The sequence below is a fragment of the Alexandromys fortis genome, unplaced genomic scaffold, assembly GCF_014885135.2.
Source record: "Alexandromys fortis isolate MF-2015 unplaced genomic scaffold, M_Fortis_MF-2015_v1.1 scaffold_344, whole genome shotgun sequence".
NCBI lineage: Eukaryota > Metazoa > Chordata > Mammalia > Rodentia > Cricetidae > Alexandromys > Alexandromys fortis.
This window is the reverse complement of record NW_026068226.1, coordinates 289,773-303,033: the sequence shown is the minus strand read 5'-3', so window position 1 is coordinate 303,033 and position 13,261 is coordinate 289,773. Positions and strand designations below refer to the sequence as shown.

General features: G+C 53.9%; 1 protein-coding gene across 3 annotated transcripts in view; it reads right to left on the bottom strand.

The window, feature by feature from the left end:
• Window positions 1-455: 455 nt before the first annotated feature.
• Window positions 456-13,261, bottom strand: part of Shisa7 (shisa family member 7) — a 17,165-nt gene continuing 4,359 nt past the window's right edge. Inside the window, exons 2-6 of one of the 3 annotated variants that reach the window (XM_050130775.1) lie at window positions 10,469-11,303; window positions 9,293-9,447; window positions 7,124-7,174; window positions 6,084-6,233; window positions 456-5,511 (exon numbers count right to left, since the gene is read on the bottom strand). In XM_050130775.1, the coding sequence (XP_049986732.1) occupies window positions 4,874-5,511; window positions 6,084-6,233; window positions 7,124-7,174; window positions 9,293-9,447; window positions 10,469-11,148 (1,674 nt within the window). In that variant the 5' untranslated portion in view covers window positions 11,149-11,303 and the 3' untranslated portion in view covers window positions 456-4,873. The remainder of the gene's footprint in view (window positions 5,512-6,083; window positions 6,234-7,123; window positions 7,175-9,292; window positions 9,448-10,468; window positions 11,304-13,261) is intronic. The other 2 variants (XM_050130773.1, XM_050130774.1) reach the window with 2 other exon arrangements.

Below are 13,261 nucleotides of genomic sequence, written 5' to 3'. Positions count from 1 at the left end.
TTGACACCCTCTTCTGAACTTTGAGGGTACCAAGTACATACATGCTACACAAACATGCATGCAGGCAAAATAACCATATATATATAGATGGTGGTATATATGTAATTATATACTTTTGTATTTCACATTATATATTTTTATTATGTGTATATTATATATCATATATTATATTTAATAAAAATTTAATAGAAGAAACAAAGCAAAACCATGAGTAAATAGCACATTAAAATGCTCCTTCCAGCTGGGCAGTGGTGGCACACACCTTTAATCCCAGCACTCAGGAGGCAGAGGCAGGCTGATCTATGAGTTTAGGGTCAGCCTGCTCTACAAAGTGAGTTCCAAGACAGCAGAAACCCTGTCTCAGAAAAGAAAAGAAAAGAAACAACAGTAACAACAACAACAACAACAACAAAAATAACTCCCCTTCTCTCTCTGACTCCTCAGCTTCATGGGACACAAAGTGACTGACGGGCATCTCTGAGCTTTCTGGAAACACCTTTAGAAGGTGCCTTTAGAAGTTTCTCCCCTGACAAAAATCATTTTGCCTTTGGCCAAGCCTATATCCACTACAAAGGGGGAGGAGGTCCCCAATTTCCCAGTGAAAACCTGGAGACTGGAGATCAGGAAAAACAGCTGTTTATTCCAAAACAAAATCCACCCCCCACTGAGCGCCAGCTCTTCTCGCTGTCCTCGCCAGGAAGTGAAGGTGGGTGGGTTCAGCACAGGAAGGAAGAGTAGGGGAGGGGAGAGGCTGGGATTCAGAGGTGTGGAGGGTCCTCCGGTGGAGCACTTCAATCTGACACCCCCTCTGCAAGCCCCAGCCAGAAGGGGAGCTGCTTCCCTGCACAGCAGTGCACACCCCGTTCATGTGTGTTTGTGTGTTTACTGGGGAACAGTGGGGAAGACTCAGAAGGCCAGGTCCCAGCTCTGGAAGCATCGTGGTGCTAGAGGGGTGGGGGGTGAGACCTCTCCCCACTATGGCTTTATTGAGATAAGAGGTCAAGGCTCCTGGGTCAGGCGGGTGAATGGAGGGTTAGAGGCTGGGGGGCGGGGAGGGCAGATCCCAGGAAGGAATCCAAGTTAGGAAGAAGGGAGGGAGAGACTGAAAGAAGGGGGCAAACAAAAGCCGAAAGCTCCCTGGGGGCTGAAGAAAGCTGTGTGATCCGTGGGAGTGTTAAGCGAGCTTGAAGGAGGCCCTAGAATGGAAGGGGAGCCCACGGAACTTCTATTAGCCGGGAGACTGAAAACCTGGCGCTGGAGTTTAGGAGGATTGGTGCTGACATCCTACCTTCCTGGATGGTGAGACCCTGGCACCATCTATCCCATCCAGGCTCTTGGCGAGAAGGGATGAGCACAGAGGCCAATATTTGGTGGGGTAAGAGGGTATAAGAGGGAGAGGGCGGCCTAGAGGAGGGAGAAGAGCCCCCTCCTCGCCTTGGGGGCTGGGAGGGGGACATGTAGCCCTTTAAGAGTGGGGAATGGCCGCCCCCCTGAAACATGGCTATATGTACAGAGAACTGTGTGGAGGGTCAAATTGTGCACTGTGTTAGGGACTTCCTGGTGTGTTACGGGAAGGGGTGAAGGAGCACCCTTCTAGGCCTTTGCAGGTGAAGGTAGCAGTGGCCAATGTTCTCAGGTATCCCCACCCCGGGAACTGGCCAAACTGGTGGTTTGCCAGCTGTGGCATCTTCCCACAGGCCAAGATTCTAAAGAGAGTTTGGCCCGAGCTAGTGAGTTCTGATCTGGTGGTGGGGTCCAATTAACAGGGTTTGAGTTGGGTAGGGCAGTGATGCCGCCCAAGGGCTGGGAAGTCACTGGGTTGACCCTGTCACCGATCTGATGGCTGGTGAGGGACAGTGGTGACACAAGGAAGAGTCTGGATGCACTCACCAGTGGGTGAAGGAGGCTGGCCAAGGCCACATCTGGACCCGGGTATGTATTCAGATCAGGAGCGAGGCAGTGACATAATCAAGAAGGGCCAGAGTGGGGGAGGGGGACACTATCCGAGGGAGACAGCTGGCTCCACCCTAGTCCTGCGGAGGGAATGGGAAATGGCCTGTTGTGCTGGTTCCCCTGAAGGGAGGAACTGTAAATGCCATGAGACCCCAGAGGACCCTAAGATGGTGGATCCTGGCAGATGGCACACAAGCGCCATGGGTCCTGGAAGATGAGGACACAGTTTTAACTTGGATTCTGGGAGGCAGTGACATCATGACTGAAGAAAACTCTGAAAATGATGGCATTATTTGTTGTCATGGATCCAGGAGGTGATGACACCATGGTTATGGGAGGCCCCAAGGATAATGATATCACTGGGTCTCAGGGACCCCAGGTCACAGAGACACTGGGGTTCGAGTGGGTCCTGGGAGATGAAGACACCATTGGCTATTATGGCTGATTGGAGGTGATGCACCATGGTTACAGTGACTTCTGAGGAGTCATGACAGGACACTATTGGAGTGGGGCCTGGAGGTGGTGACACCATGGCTCTCGTGGATTCCTGTGGATTATGACTGTGACACTCAGATGGATCCGGGATGTGGCGATGCATGGCTGCATGAATCCAAGGACACCACAGTTGCAGTGGATCTTATGAAGTGGTGACATCATAGCTCTGGTGGCTGAGACATGAGACGTGGTGGAAGTAGATCGTGGGAGATGGCAACACTGTGATGATGAGAAACATCGGCACTCTCCGTCCTAACAAGTCCTCTTGGAGAGTGCCACCACGAGACATAATGGATTTTTGAAGATAAGGACATCATTGGTCATGGCACAACTAGGGAGACAAGAACATCATGGTTGTAGTGGCTCCCGAGAGATGAGGACAGCATGGGTCTGATGGCTCCTGGGAGATGATGGGGACCTATGGCTGTAGTGAATGCTGGGAGATGATGGGGACAGCACGGTTCTGATGGCTCCTGGGAGATGATGAGGACCTATGACTGTAGTGAATGCTGGGGGATGATGGGGACCTATGGCACGGTTCTGATGGCTGCTGGGAGATGATGGGGACCGTATGGGTGTAGTGAATGCTGGGAGATGATGGGGACCGTATGGGTGTAGTGAATGCTGGGAGATGATGGGGACCGTATGGGTATAGTGAATGCTGGGAGATGATGGGGACAGCACGGTTCTGATGGCTCCTGGGAGATGATGAGGTGAGCATATTGTGATGGATTCTGGGAGGTGATGAGAACATACTGTGGAGATGGTGATGATGGCATGTTATGTGGATCCTGGGAGGTGGTGACACCATGGTTGGGAGAAATGTTGGGAGACAGTGGTGACATCATTAGTGGTGACAATTCCTGGTAGATGATGATGTGCTAGTTGAGGTGAGTCTTATGGAATCCTGGGAAATGACATGATTAATACTGGACCCCAACTGCTATGCCATCATGAAAGGAGTACACTGGGTAGCATTGATGATGCCATTGGCAAGGTCAGCGGCACATACACTCCAACCTTCTCCCTCCGATAGGAGATGGGGGCTCTGTTGCTGATGTCTTTAGATATGGCAGAAAGAAGTAATTCCAGCCTTTGGCCCACCTATGAGTCCCAGGATTTAGAAGCCTCATGGATCAAAGTGGCCTCCTTGGAGCTGAAGCTCATCCATGGGTGCCATCCCCAAGGACTCACTGCACAGGCCCAACCGCCCTTTAGAGGCGCTGGTAGACATTCTGTTGGCCATGTCCCTGGGGTCATGGGAAGAAGCCATGGAGCTAAGTTATAGGGAAGCAAGACAAGGACTCTGACGATAATCACTACTGGTGGCCATTGAGAGTGGGGACTGCCTCAGAAGGAAATCCTTTATGATGATGTCCAGGCGATGGAGGGCATCATCGCCAGCCTCTTACACACAGGTCATTGTCTTGGCATCCCCAGTGCCGACACCCTCATAAGACATCTCAGGAAAAGCTGCTTTCTCTGGCATCTTCCCAAAATGGTCTTGGGCTGGACACGCCCAACTTTATCACAACCCCGCACAACAACAGAGGTGTCCCCTGGTGTCATTTCCAAGCAGGTGGTAACTGGTGGTCACACCACAGCAGGGCCTCCTCCTGGAGAGGTCCCTGGGACAGGTGGTCATTACTGGTAATGACATTGCTTGAAGAGGCACGGTCCCTGTGATGGCGCCATCTGGCAAGGCACCTATTCTGGTGATGGCATCACAGGAGGGAGGCAAAATCTTGTGACAGCACTGTGGGAAGGAGGCCTAATCTTTAGTGAGGACACATGGCAGGGCACGGTCCCCTGCAGTGTGTCCCAGGAAAATGGCTTAGTCTGTAGTCATGGCATTGTGGGGCAGAGGCATCTTCTCCACAGCAGAGAAAAATCTGGACAGTTTCAAGAGGCCTTGGTGCTCAGGATGATATCAAGAAGTCTCAAGAAGCGGGAGACTTGTCTCTGCAGTGACATCACAGAAGAAATCTTTGTTTCTAGGGATGATGGGATGGGACAAGGCATTGTCTGTGGTGACATCACAGGGAATGAGTCTCTGGTGATGTCATGCAAAATGGACAGCCTCTAGTGATGACCTCACGGGCAGGCCTCTTCCTCTGTGGTGACCTCATAGGAAGGTTTAGTTCCTGCAATGACATCATAGAACACAGACATATTTGCTAGCGATGACCTCATGTACAGGCCTCTTCCTCTGCGATGACATCATGGGAAGGAGGCCTTGGTTCAAACAGTGACAAAGTAGGAGGAGAGATCTCATCTACTGTGACATCCCAAAAGGAGGCGTGGTCTCCGATCCAAGGGCCCATCTGGTCTCAGACCCTTGGTGTGTATGATAAGCCTGTGATGGAGATCTGGGCTGGGAGGAGGGGGCCTCAGAAGCCGCAGCCCCCAGCGCTCTACCCTGGCCTCAGACAGTCACTTCATTCTTGCTGGCAGTGCGCAGGTGCTGTGGCAGGTGGTGTCCAGGAATGAACTGAAGCTGCTCCAGGGTTCCCTGGCGCTGGAAGGGTGGCCGGCGGGCCAGTGTGCCCCCACCCCCACCTGCATCGGACATCCAGGCTGGCTGAGGAGAGCCGTGAAGGGCGTGGTGATGGTGGGCATGCAGGCCTGATGGAGGCAACCCATGCAGTGGTGTGGGGGGCCCCCCAGGCCCCAGCAGCAGGTTGGAGTGTGAGGCAGCCAGGCTGGCCCGGGTGGTGGGGTCTGGAGGCAGTGCAGGACTTCGTGGTGGTGATAGCAGGTGCTCTCGACTCTGGCGGAGGGCCTCCGGTGAGGACAGCAGCAGGTGTTCTTGAGACACCAGCCGCGCTCGAGGCAATGTGAACTCATAGCGGGAAGCTCGGCCATCACCCAGCAGATGCTCCTGGGACATAACCCTCCGGGGGTTTGGTGCCGGTGCCAGGCCCAGCTCCTCGGGACCACCCCAGCCATCCATGCGGTAGCCACCTCCAGTACCAGGCCGCCGCAGTGCATGCAAAGGCAGGGTTCCACGGGGCATCTCTAGATGTCTGCGCTTCAGGTAGGCTTCGTCTAGATCTTTCTCAGCTGGAGGAGAAGAAAAGACAGATCCCATGACAACCCAGAGCATCCTCCCTCAACAGTATTGCACTCCACCCAGGAGGTTCTTCCTGCATGTATGCCTGCAGGCCAGAAGAGGGCACCAGATCTCATTAGAGATGGCTGTGATGGTTGCTGAAAATTGAACTCAGGACCTTTGGAAGAGCAGCCAATGCTCTTAACCTCTGAGCCATCTCTCCAGTCACGGCACCCAGGAGGCCTTAATGTCTGAGCAACAAGAGTCAGCAAGCTAAGCAGGGCATGGTGGTTCATACCTGCAATCCCAACTCTAGGGAAGCTGGGTTTGAGGTCAGCCTGTGCTACACAGTGTGTTCCAGGACAAAGTGGGTTACAAGGCGAAGACTCAGTCTCAGAACAATAAAATGAAATACAAATAAACAAAAACCCAACCCAATATATTTCAGGTAAAACTAGGAAAAAACTCGGTAGGAAGGTTGGAACCTTTTGAGCTCCCCACCACTCCACTGCTGTCCTTGGAACTCAACACACCTTCCCACCCCACCCCCGCCATAGGCTAAGTTCCCCTTCCCCAAACTCACCCAATCTCTTGAGAGAGGAGTAGCGATTCAGTTCTGATTTCACAGCAGCCTCATAGGATGGGGGAAGATGCGAGAGGTTGTGGAAGGATCGAGAGCAGGACAGCGTGGAGTAGTGCAGGGAGGGGCTGGGTGGTGGCATGGCTCGCCAGTCTGTGGCGGGGGAAGACCAGGTTAGTGCAGCCCTTCTTCCTCAGAGCCAGGTTCCAGAGCCTCGCCCTCCTTCCCTCAGACCCAGGGACCCCAGCGCCCAGCCCTCTTCCCTCAGACCCAGGTTCCCAAAGCCAAACCCTCCCTCAGACCCAAGAGTCCAGAGACCAACCCTCCTCCCCCAGGCCCGGGAGTCCAGACCCCAGTCCTCCTCCCTCAAGCCGAAAGGCCAGAGTCCACCCCTCCCTCTGATATAGGAATCCAGGTCTTACCCCTCCTCCCTGAGACCCAGGGTCCAGTAGCTCTTTACCCTCCTCCTTTAGATCCAGGAGATCCCGCCACTCCCGCCCCGCGCAGACTCAAGAGTCTGAGGAAGGAGTCCAACCCTTCTCCCTTAGACGTAGGATTTCAGACCCCAGCCCGCCTTTCTCAGACCCAGGGGTCCATGCTCTAACCATTCTCCCTCTGACCCGAGATTTCAGGCTCCAGCCTTCCTCCTTCAGAGGTCTGGGGCTTGGGAGGTGAGAGATCTGGGGTTCTAGCCTGCGAGAGCTCCAACCTTTAGGAGCCCCTCGTTTCCCACCACAGTGGACAGGGTTGTGGTTGAGGATGAAATCACATTCCAGGTTGGGGACCACTGGCATTTGTCAGCACCCACTGAATCCTGGCCCCAGCTGGGGATGCATTCCACGCATCTTCCCAAAACTTGACGGGAAGGAGATCACCACTTCCGGTGTCCTCTCGAGGACACTGCAGCTGCCTTGGTGGCCAGCCCCACGTGAGCATCGGCTCACGGGGGTCTTACTGGGGCTCCACCCAGCACCAGGCTGGGGCTGCCCACAGTGAGGGCCTGAAGGACCCCGACTCCCAGGGCGCCTCGGCCCTCTGCGTACCCAGTGTGGCAGCGCGGTGCTTGGGACTGTTGACGTTGTAGTGCAGGTTATCTGAGGGACCGAGAAGGGAGGTGACGTCACTGTCATCGCCACCCCAATTTACACTTGCCCGGAAGTGTGTCACTTCTGGCTCCCAGTTCCGAGCCGCTCCCACCCCCTCATTAGAGCCCCACAGGCTGACTTATTCTATTGGTCCAATCGAGGAAACAGAGAATGGGGGCTCAGGATTATGGCTGAGGATGAGATGTCCCTCTTATTCACCCCGATACCCAGGCCAGAACTCTGTTGGTCTTTGTATCACCTCTTGGTCTCTCACCACTCAGACCTGGTGGCCGCTCCTGACTCCACATCTGTACCTTGACAGACACCCTCTCTTTGAATCATCAGATGTGCCAGTTTGAGGTGGGAAGCCCCGTAGCGGCTGTCCCTCGGGCACTCAGATGCCTTCTGTGGTTCACCATCCCCAACAGGAAAAGTGGACCATGTGGGCTGAGCCCGAGGCTTGCCACAGGGCTGTTGCACATTCTGTAATACTGGTCTCAAGGCCTCGAATCTCTTCCCTCCCCTCCTTGCCTGAAGAATGAAACCTCCCTCAAGATCTAGCTCGAGCCTTCACAAAGTGGCTCATGACTGCAGCTCCAGTACATAGGAGGCTGAGACGGAAGAACTGCCATGAATTCAGGGTCGGCCCAGGCTACAGAATCTCCCGGCAGCCTGCGGTACAGTGTGATACCTTATATTAGGAAAAAAAAATTAAACCTGATGCTGTAATCCTGTAATCCTAACATTTGAAAGATGTAGGAAGGAGGATCAGAAGTTCAAATTCAGCCGGGTGGTGGTAGCACACACCTTTAATCCCATTTAATTCCAGCACTCCAGAGGTAGAGGCAGGCAAATCTCTGTGAGTTTGAGGCCAGCTTGGTCTACAGAGTGAGTTAGTTCCAGGACAGCCAAGGCTACCCAGAGAAACCCTGTCTCGAACAACCTATCTCCTCCCCGCACCCCTGACCGGGAGCAGACCCTCTTCTATCACTGCATGGGCTGTAACCCCAGCCCCCAGAGCCTCGTTCATCTCATCTCTTCCCTTAACATAGGTTGCAGATTCCAGAACATAGTTCTTTTACCTCATCTTTCTTTTCTTTTTCTTTATTTCTTTTTTTCTTTTCCTCTTTTTAAGACAAGGTTTCTCTGTAATTTCAGAGCCTGTCCTGGAACTCACTCTGTAGACTACTCTGGCCTCGACCTCACAGAGATCTGCCTGCCTCCGCCTCCCAAGCACTAACATTAAAGGTGTGTGCCACCACCACCTGGTATCATCTTTCTTTTTTTTTTAAGGTTTCACTGTGTAACCCTGACTGGTCTTGACCTCACAGAGCTTCACCTTCTTCTGACACTTGAGTGCTGAGATCAAAAGCATGAGCCACCAAACCTGACTTTCATTTTATGTTTTTCCAGGCTGGAGATGGGAGCCAGATTGCGTGCTAAGTAAACACTCTATCACTGAACTACATCTCCAAATCCCTTCCTTCTGGGTGCTAGGCAAGTGGTTTACCCATGGGTCCCACTTCCAGCTCCTCACTGGTCCATTCTACCCCTGAGCTGCATTCCTACCCCTTGGTTTTCTGGGATAGGTTCCTGCTATTTAATCCAGGCTGCTCTCCACCTCCTGATCCTTCCGTCTCAGCCCTCACTGAGAGTTCTGAGATTACAACTGACTTCTTTGCTTCCTGCTTGAAACACCTCAGTGGTTCCCCACTGATCTCAGAGCAGGGTACCTGAGCTCAGCCTGACACCAAAGAAGCCATGATGTCTGCGGTCTCAGGCCTGAGAGCCCCATAGGTTCTGCTCCAGCCACCTGGGAGTTCCTGCAGCTACAGTTACTCTTCGCTCTGGGAAAAGCCCGCCCTACCACCCTCGCACCGCCCTCCCCCATTTTCCTGCTTCAAACAAGACTGGACATTTTCTTGTCCACTATGGCCCCTGGGATTTCTCTCAGGATGAGTAGAATGGGCAGTGAAGGGAGAAACGAGAGGGTCAAGGCTGATGGATGGAGACCAGAGTGGGGCCAAGGAACCAAGCGGGAGAGGGGCAGCACATGGGGAAGAAGGGCAGAACCACAGGGTTGAGGGCGTGACCAGAGATGAGATTGCATCTGTCACTTGCACTCACCGAGGTTGGAGGGCTTCATGGTGTTGTAAAGGTTCTTGGGTGTCCTGGGAGGCATGCTTTCTGGGCCTCCTAGCCCTGGGGTCAGAGAGCTGCTTCGGGCCCGGTCTGGGCGGGTTGTAGGTCCTGCTTGATGCCTCAGAATGTCCACCAGAGCTCTGAAAATGGTGGATGGATGGATAGGTAGTCGGGGACTGGGGTGGGAGGGAAATGGAGAGGCCCAGGCTTCTTTCCCCCTCCCTATTCTCTTCTGTAGGGAGTCTGCAGGGCAGAGATGTGGTCCATCTTTGACTAGGCACTTTTTTTTTTTTTTTGGTTTTTCGAGACAAGTTTTCTCTGCAGCTATGGAGCCTGTCCTGGAACTAACTCTTGTAGACCAGGCTGGCCTCGAACTCACAGAGACCTGCCTGCCTCTGCCTCCTGAGTGCTTGGATTAAAGGTGTGAGCCACCACCATCTGGCTAAGCCTTCTAAGGTCCACCTTTCTCAGCCACACTTCCTGAAACCAACACTCCTTCTCTTAACTCTTTACATTGTACATTGCCTTTTCCCCCCATAGCGGTTGTCAACGTTTAGAGTTACGTGGCATATAGGCTTTCTGGGTCTACCACAAACATTTTATGAACACTTACTCAGCTAGGACTCTATATGAATCAGCTCAGTTATTCTTTAGAATCCGAACAAACGGAGGTCTGTTCTTAGCCCTACTGTCTATGCGAGGAACCCTAGGCACAGAGACCCCACATCACATAGATCACAAGCAGAATGCTTGGGCTTGGGACACAGGTTTATTCAGGAGGGCAGGGCTTTTGTCCCATTCTGTATCCCCAGCTACTGCCCCACAGAAAGAAAGTTTTTTTTTTAAAGAAATATTGGTTGAATGAATGAACTCCCCCATCCCAATTCTTCTCTATAGCCAGGCCCCAGTTATTTCCCACCACTAACTTGGACCCCAACCATCGGTGTAGCCACACCTTAAAGCTTCCACCTCTCACAGCGTAGGCCCCGCTCCCAGGAGCCACCTCTATCGCCCAGGCCACACCCCCAGTCACGTTGCAGGGCCTCTCAAAGCCCAACTTCACCTCCCAGCATTAAGGCACCGCCTCCATCAGATTGCTTAGCCTTCCAGTGCCAGGGCTGCGTGCTCCCTCCTGTCCCTCCAGCCCCTCCGCATACCTACCTGGGCACGTTGATCTCCCGGTGCGCTCTGGGCGCACGCGACGCCTTGCTGAAGGCCACTTTGGCACCGACGCCCACCGCCAGGGCGAAGCTGATGACTCCGCACACTACGTAGGCTGTGCTGCCCCCGGGGCCCTCGCCCCCACGACCCCCAGCGCCCCCGGCCCGACCCCCTTCCAGCCACCCTGCCTGGCCCGGTCCCGGGCCCCCGCCCGCACCCCCAGCGCCCCCGGCGCCTCCGGCTAGAGGCGGAGGCGTGGTGGCCCAGCGTGGCGTGTCATAGTTGGAGCAAGAGGCCTGCGCCAGGCGCATGTGGCGGTGCTCGCAGCAAAAGCGGTAGTGGCAGGTGCCGCAGCAGAAGCGGTAGGAGCCGGTGCTGCAGTTGAAGGTGGCGTCGTACTGGCCCATTACATCGTAGTAGCCGTGGCAGAGCTCGGCCGGAGGGGGCGCCCGTGCCGCTGCACCCGCGCCACCCGCGGGGCTGGTCTTGGTGGCATTAGCGCCGGTGCCCGCCGGGCTCCCGCCGCTCGACAGAGCCCCGGTTAGGCGCCGCAGGTGTGCGAGGAGCGCAGGCAGCGGGCCCGGGGCCACTGCGCTCGTATCGTTGGATGGGCGCGCCCTGGCTGGACCCGCGGCGGAGGCCAGCAGCGTGATGCTCCCGAGCAGTAGCAGGGCCCGCATGGTGCGCACCGGGACGCCAGGCTGCGGATCCCGGAGCTGAACTGCAGGGGTGGAAGGGGAGGGCAAAGGGAGCAACGAGAGGGGAGTGAAACGGGAGAAAAGAAAGGTCGGCGGGGATGGAGGAGGGGCTTGCAGAAGTTATAACGAAGGGAGCACTTGACAGAGAAGGAAGGTGTGAGGCAGAAGGCGGAGGGGGAGTTGAGGAAGATGTGTGGGAGGGGGTGGTGAGCGGCAGCCGGGGGCCCGCGGAGTCCAGGAAGGAGGGAAAGAAAGAAGAGAGGGAAGGAAAGAGAAGGGAGGGCAGAAAGAGGCGTAGGGAAGAAATGATGTGGGGCAGCAAGGCAGTAGAGGAAGCAGATGTGAGGAGGGAAGGGGGAGGGAGAAAGAGAGAGAGGGAATGAGAATATGAAAATTAGTTCAGAGCCAAGCCACGAGCTAAGCCCTGTTCTCAACACGGGCGCAGGAACACATAGTGAAGTGGGGAGTCATCATACAGTCTTGTCCTATGAACCTGTAGAACAGCTGACAGGCATGCAGGTGATGCCCCTGTGTGACAACCTGAGATGCCTCCTGGTACTGGGGAAGAAAAAAAAAAGAGCCTGGTATGGTGACACATGCCTGTAACCCCAGCACTCTGGAGGCGGAGGCAGGAGGATTATCTGAAGTTTGAGGCCAACCTGAGCTATAGAGTTAAGTTTCAGGCCAACCAAAGACACATACGGAGACAAACAAACAAACCTACAAAGGAAAGTTGTCTTGGTAATGGGGACACAGTATAGTTGGGAACTACTGGCTTACAGCTATTTGGTTCTCAATTCTCCAAACATTCCCGAACTCTTTCACACACGCGCACACGCACGTGCATGCGCACGATTTCATATACAAAAGTGTCACTGCTGTTCACAGTTTGGGGAAAAAAACATATTCGATGTGGGGGTGATAAGAAGAGAAATGTAACTGGGGAGGTGGGTCAGAAGGGCAGGTCTTTTAGCTGTCTCCATGGCAACGGTCCAGGCAGGTCAGGAACAGACCAGAGTGGGCAGGAGAAGTTCCGGGGGGTGTAGAGACAGTCTGGCAGGGAGCCGGGAGAACAGAGCTCCACCACAAGGCAGGATAAGCAGCTCAGAGCCGGGGCTGCAGGCAGAGGCAGGCTCTGGGTGGTTCCCCTCTTCTCGAATGGCATCTTGACAAACCCCAGAGAGACCAGCTGCCCAGGAGCTTCCTTCCACAGACTCAGCACAAAGGTTGTGCCTAGTGCGTGGGACAGGGACTCCTGGAAACAACCCTTGGATCCATGCCTGAGGATCCTGATCATCCTCCCCGAGCTGTCAGGAGCATCAAGGCTGGAACCTCGAATAAAGCAAGCGCACAGTTTCCTGGGGGTCTAGGGTTGACCTTCCAGGGGGATGCGGGAGCGGCTGGGCAGAACTGTCACATGTGCTCAGACAACTGAGGAGAAACATTGAGAAGTGACAGACCCATAGGGAACGAAAACAGCAGATGGGGGGATGTAGTAAAGAAAAAATAAATCATTAGGTGATGTTATAATTTGTTCTGTCCACTGTGCATGCCTGCATGCCTCTCTCTCTCCCCCCTCTGTGTGTGTGTGTGTGTGTGTGTGTGTAAAACTACTGTCAACCAAAGTGCTAGACAGTTAGTATGGGAGATGGTTTTGGAGTACTGGGTTTCCTAAGATTTGGCTCTAACTCTTCTATCACATGGAGTCTCAACTTTTTTTTTCTTTTAAACCCCTGAGTCTCACTCTAATCCAGGCTGACCTGTAACTCACTATGTAGCCCAGGCTAGCTGGAAACCAGTGAATCATTCTGCCTTAGCTTCCCAAGAATTGAGATTACAGGTGCATGAATGTATTCTCTCTCTCTCTCTCTCTCTCTCTCTCTCTCTCTCTCTCTCTCTCTCTCTCCATCTCTTCCTCCTTTTTCCTTCCATCTCTTCCACTACTTCCAGCCACTTCCTCTGCCTTCCTGTCCTTCCTTCGCCTTACTTTTTGCTTGATTTTATTGTAATAAAGTCCATGGAGCCCATGCTGGCTTCAAATTCACTATGTAACTAAGGCTAACATTGAACTCCAATCCTGCCTCTACCTCCTGAG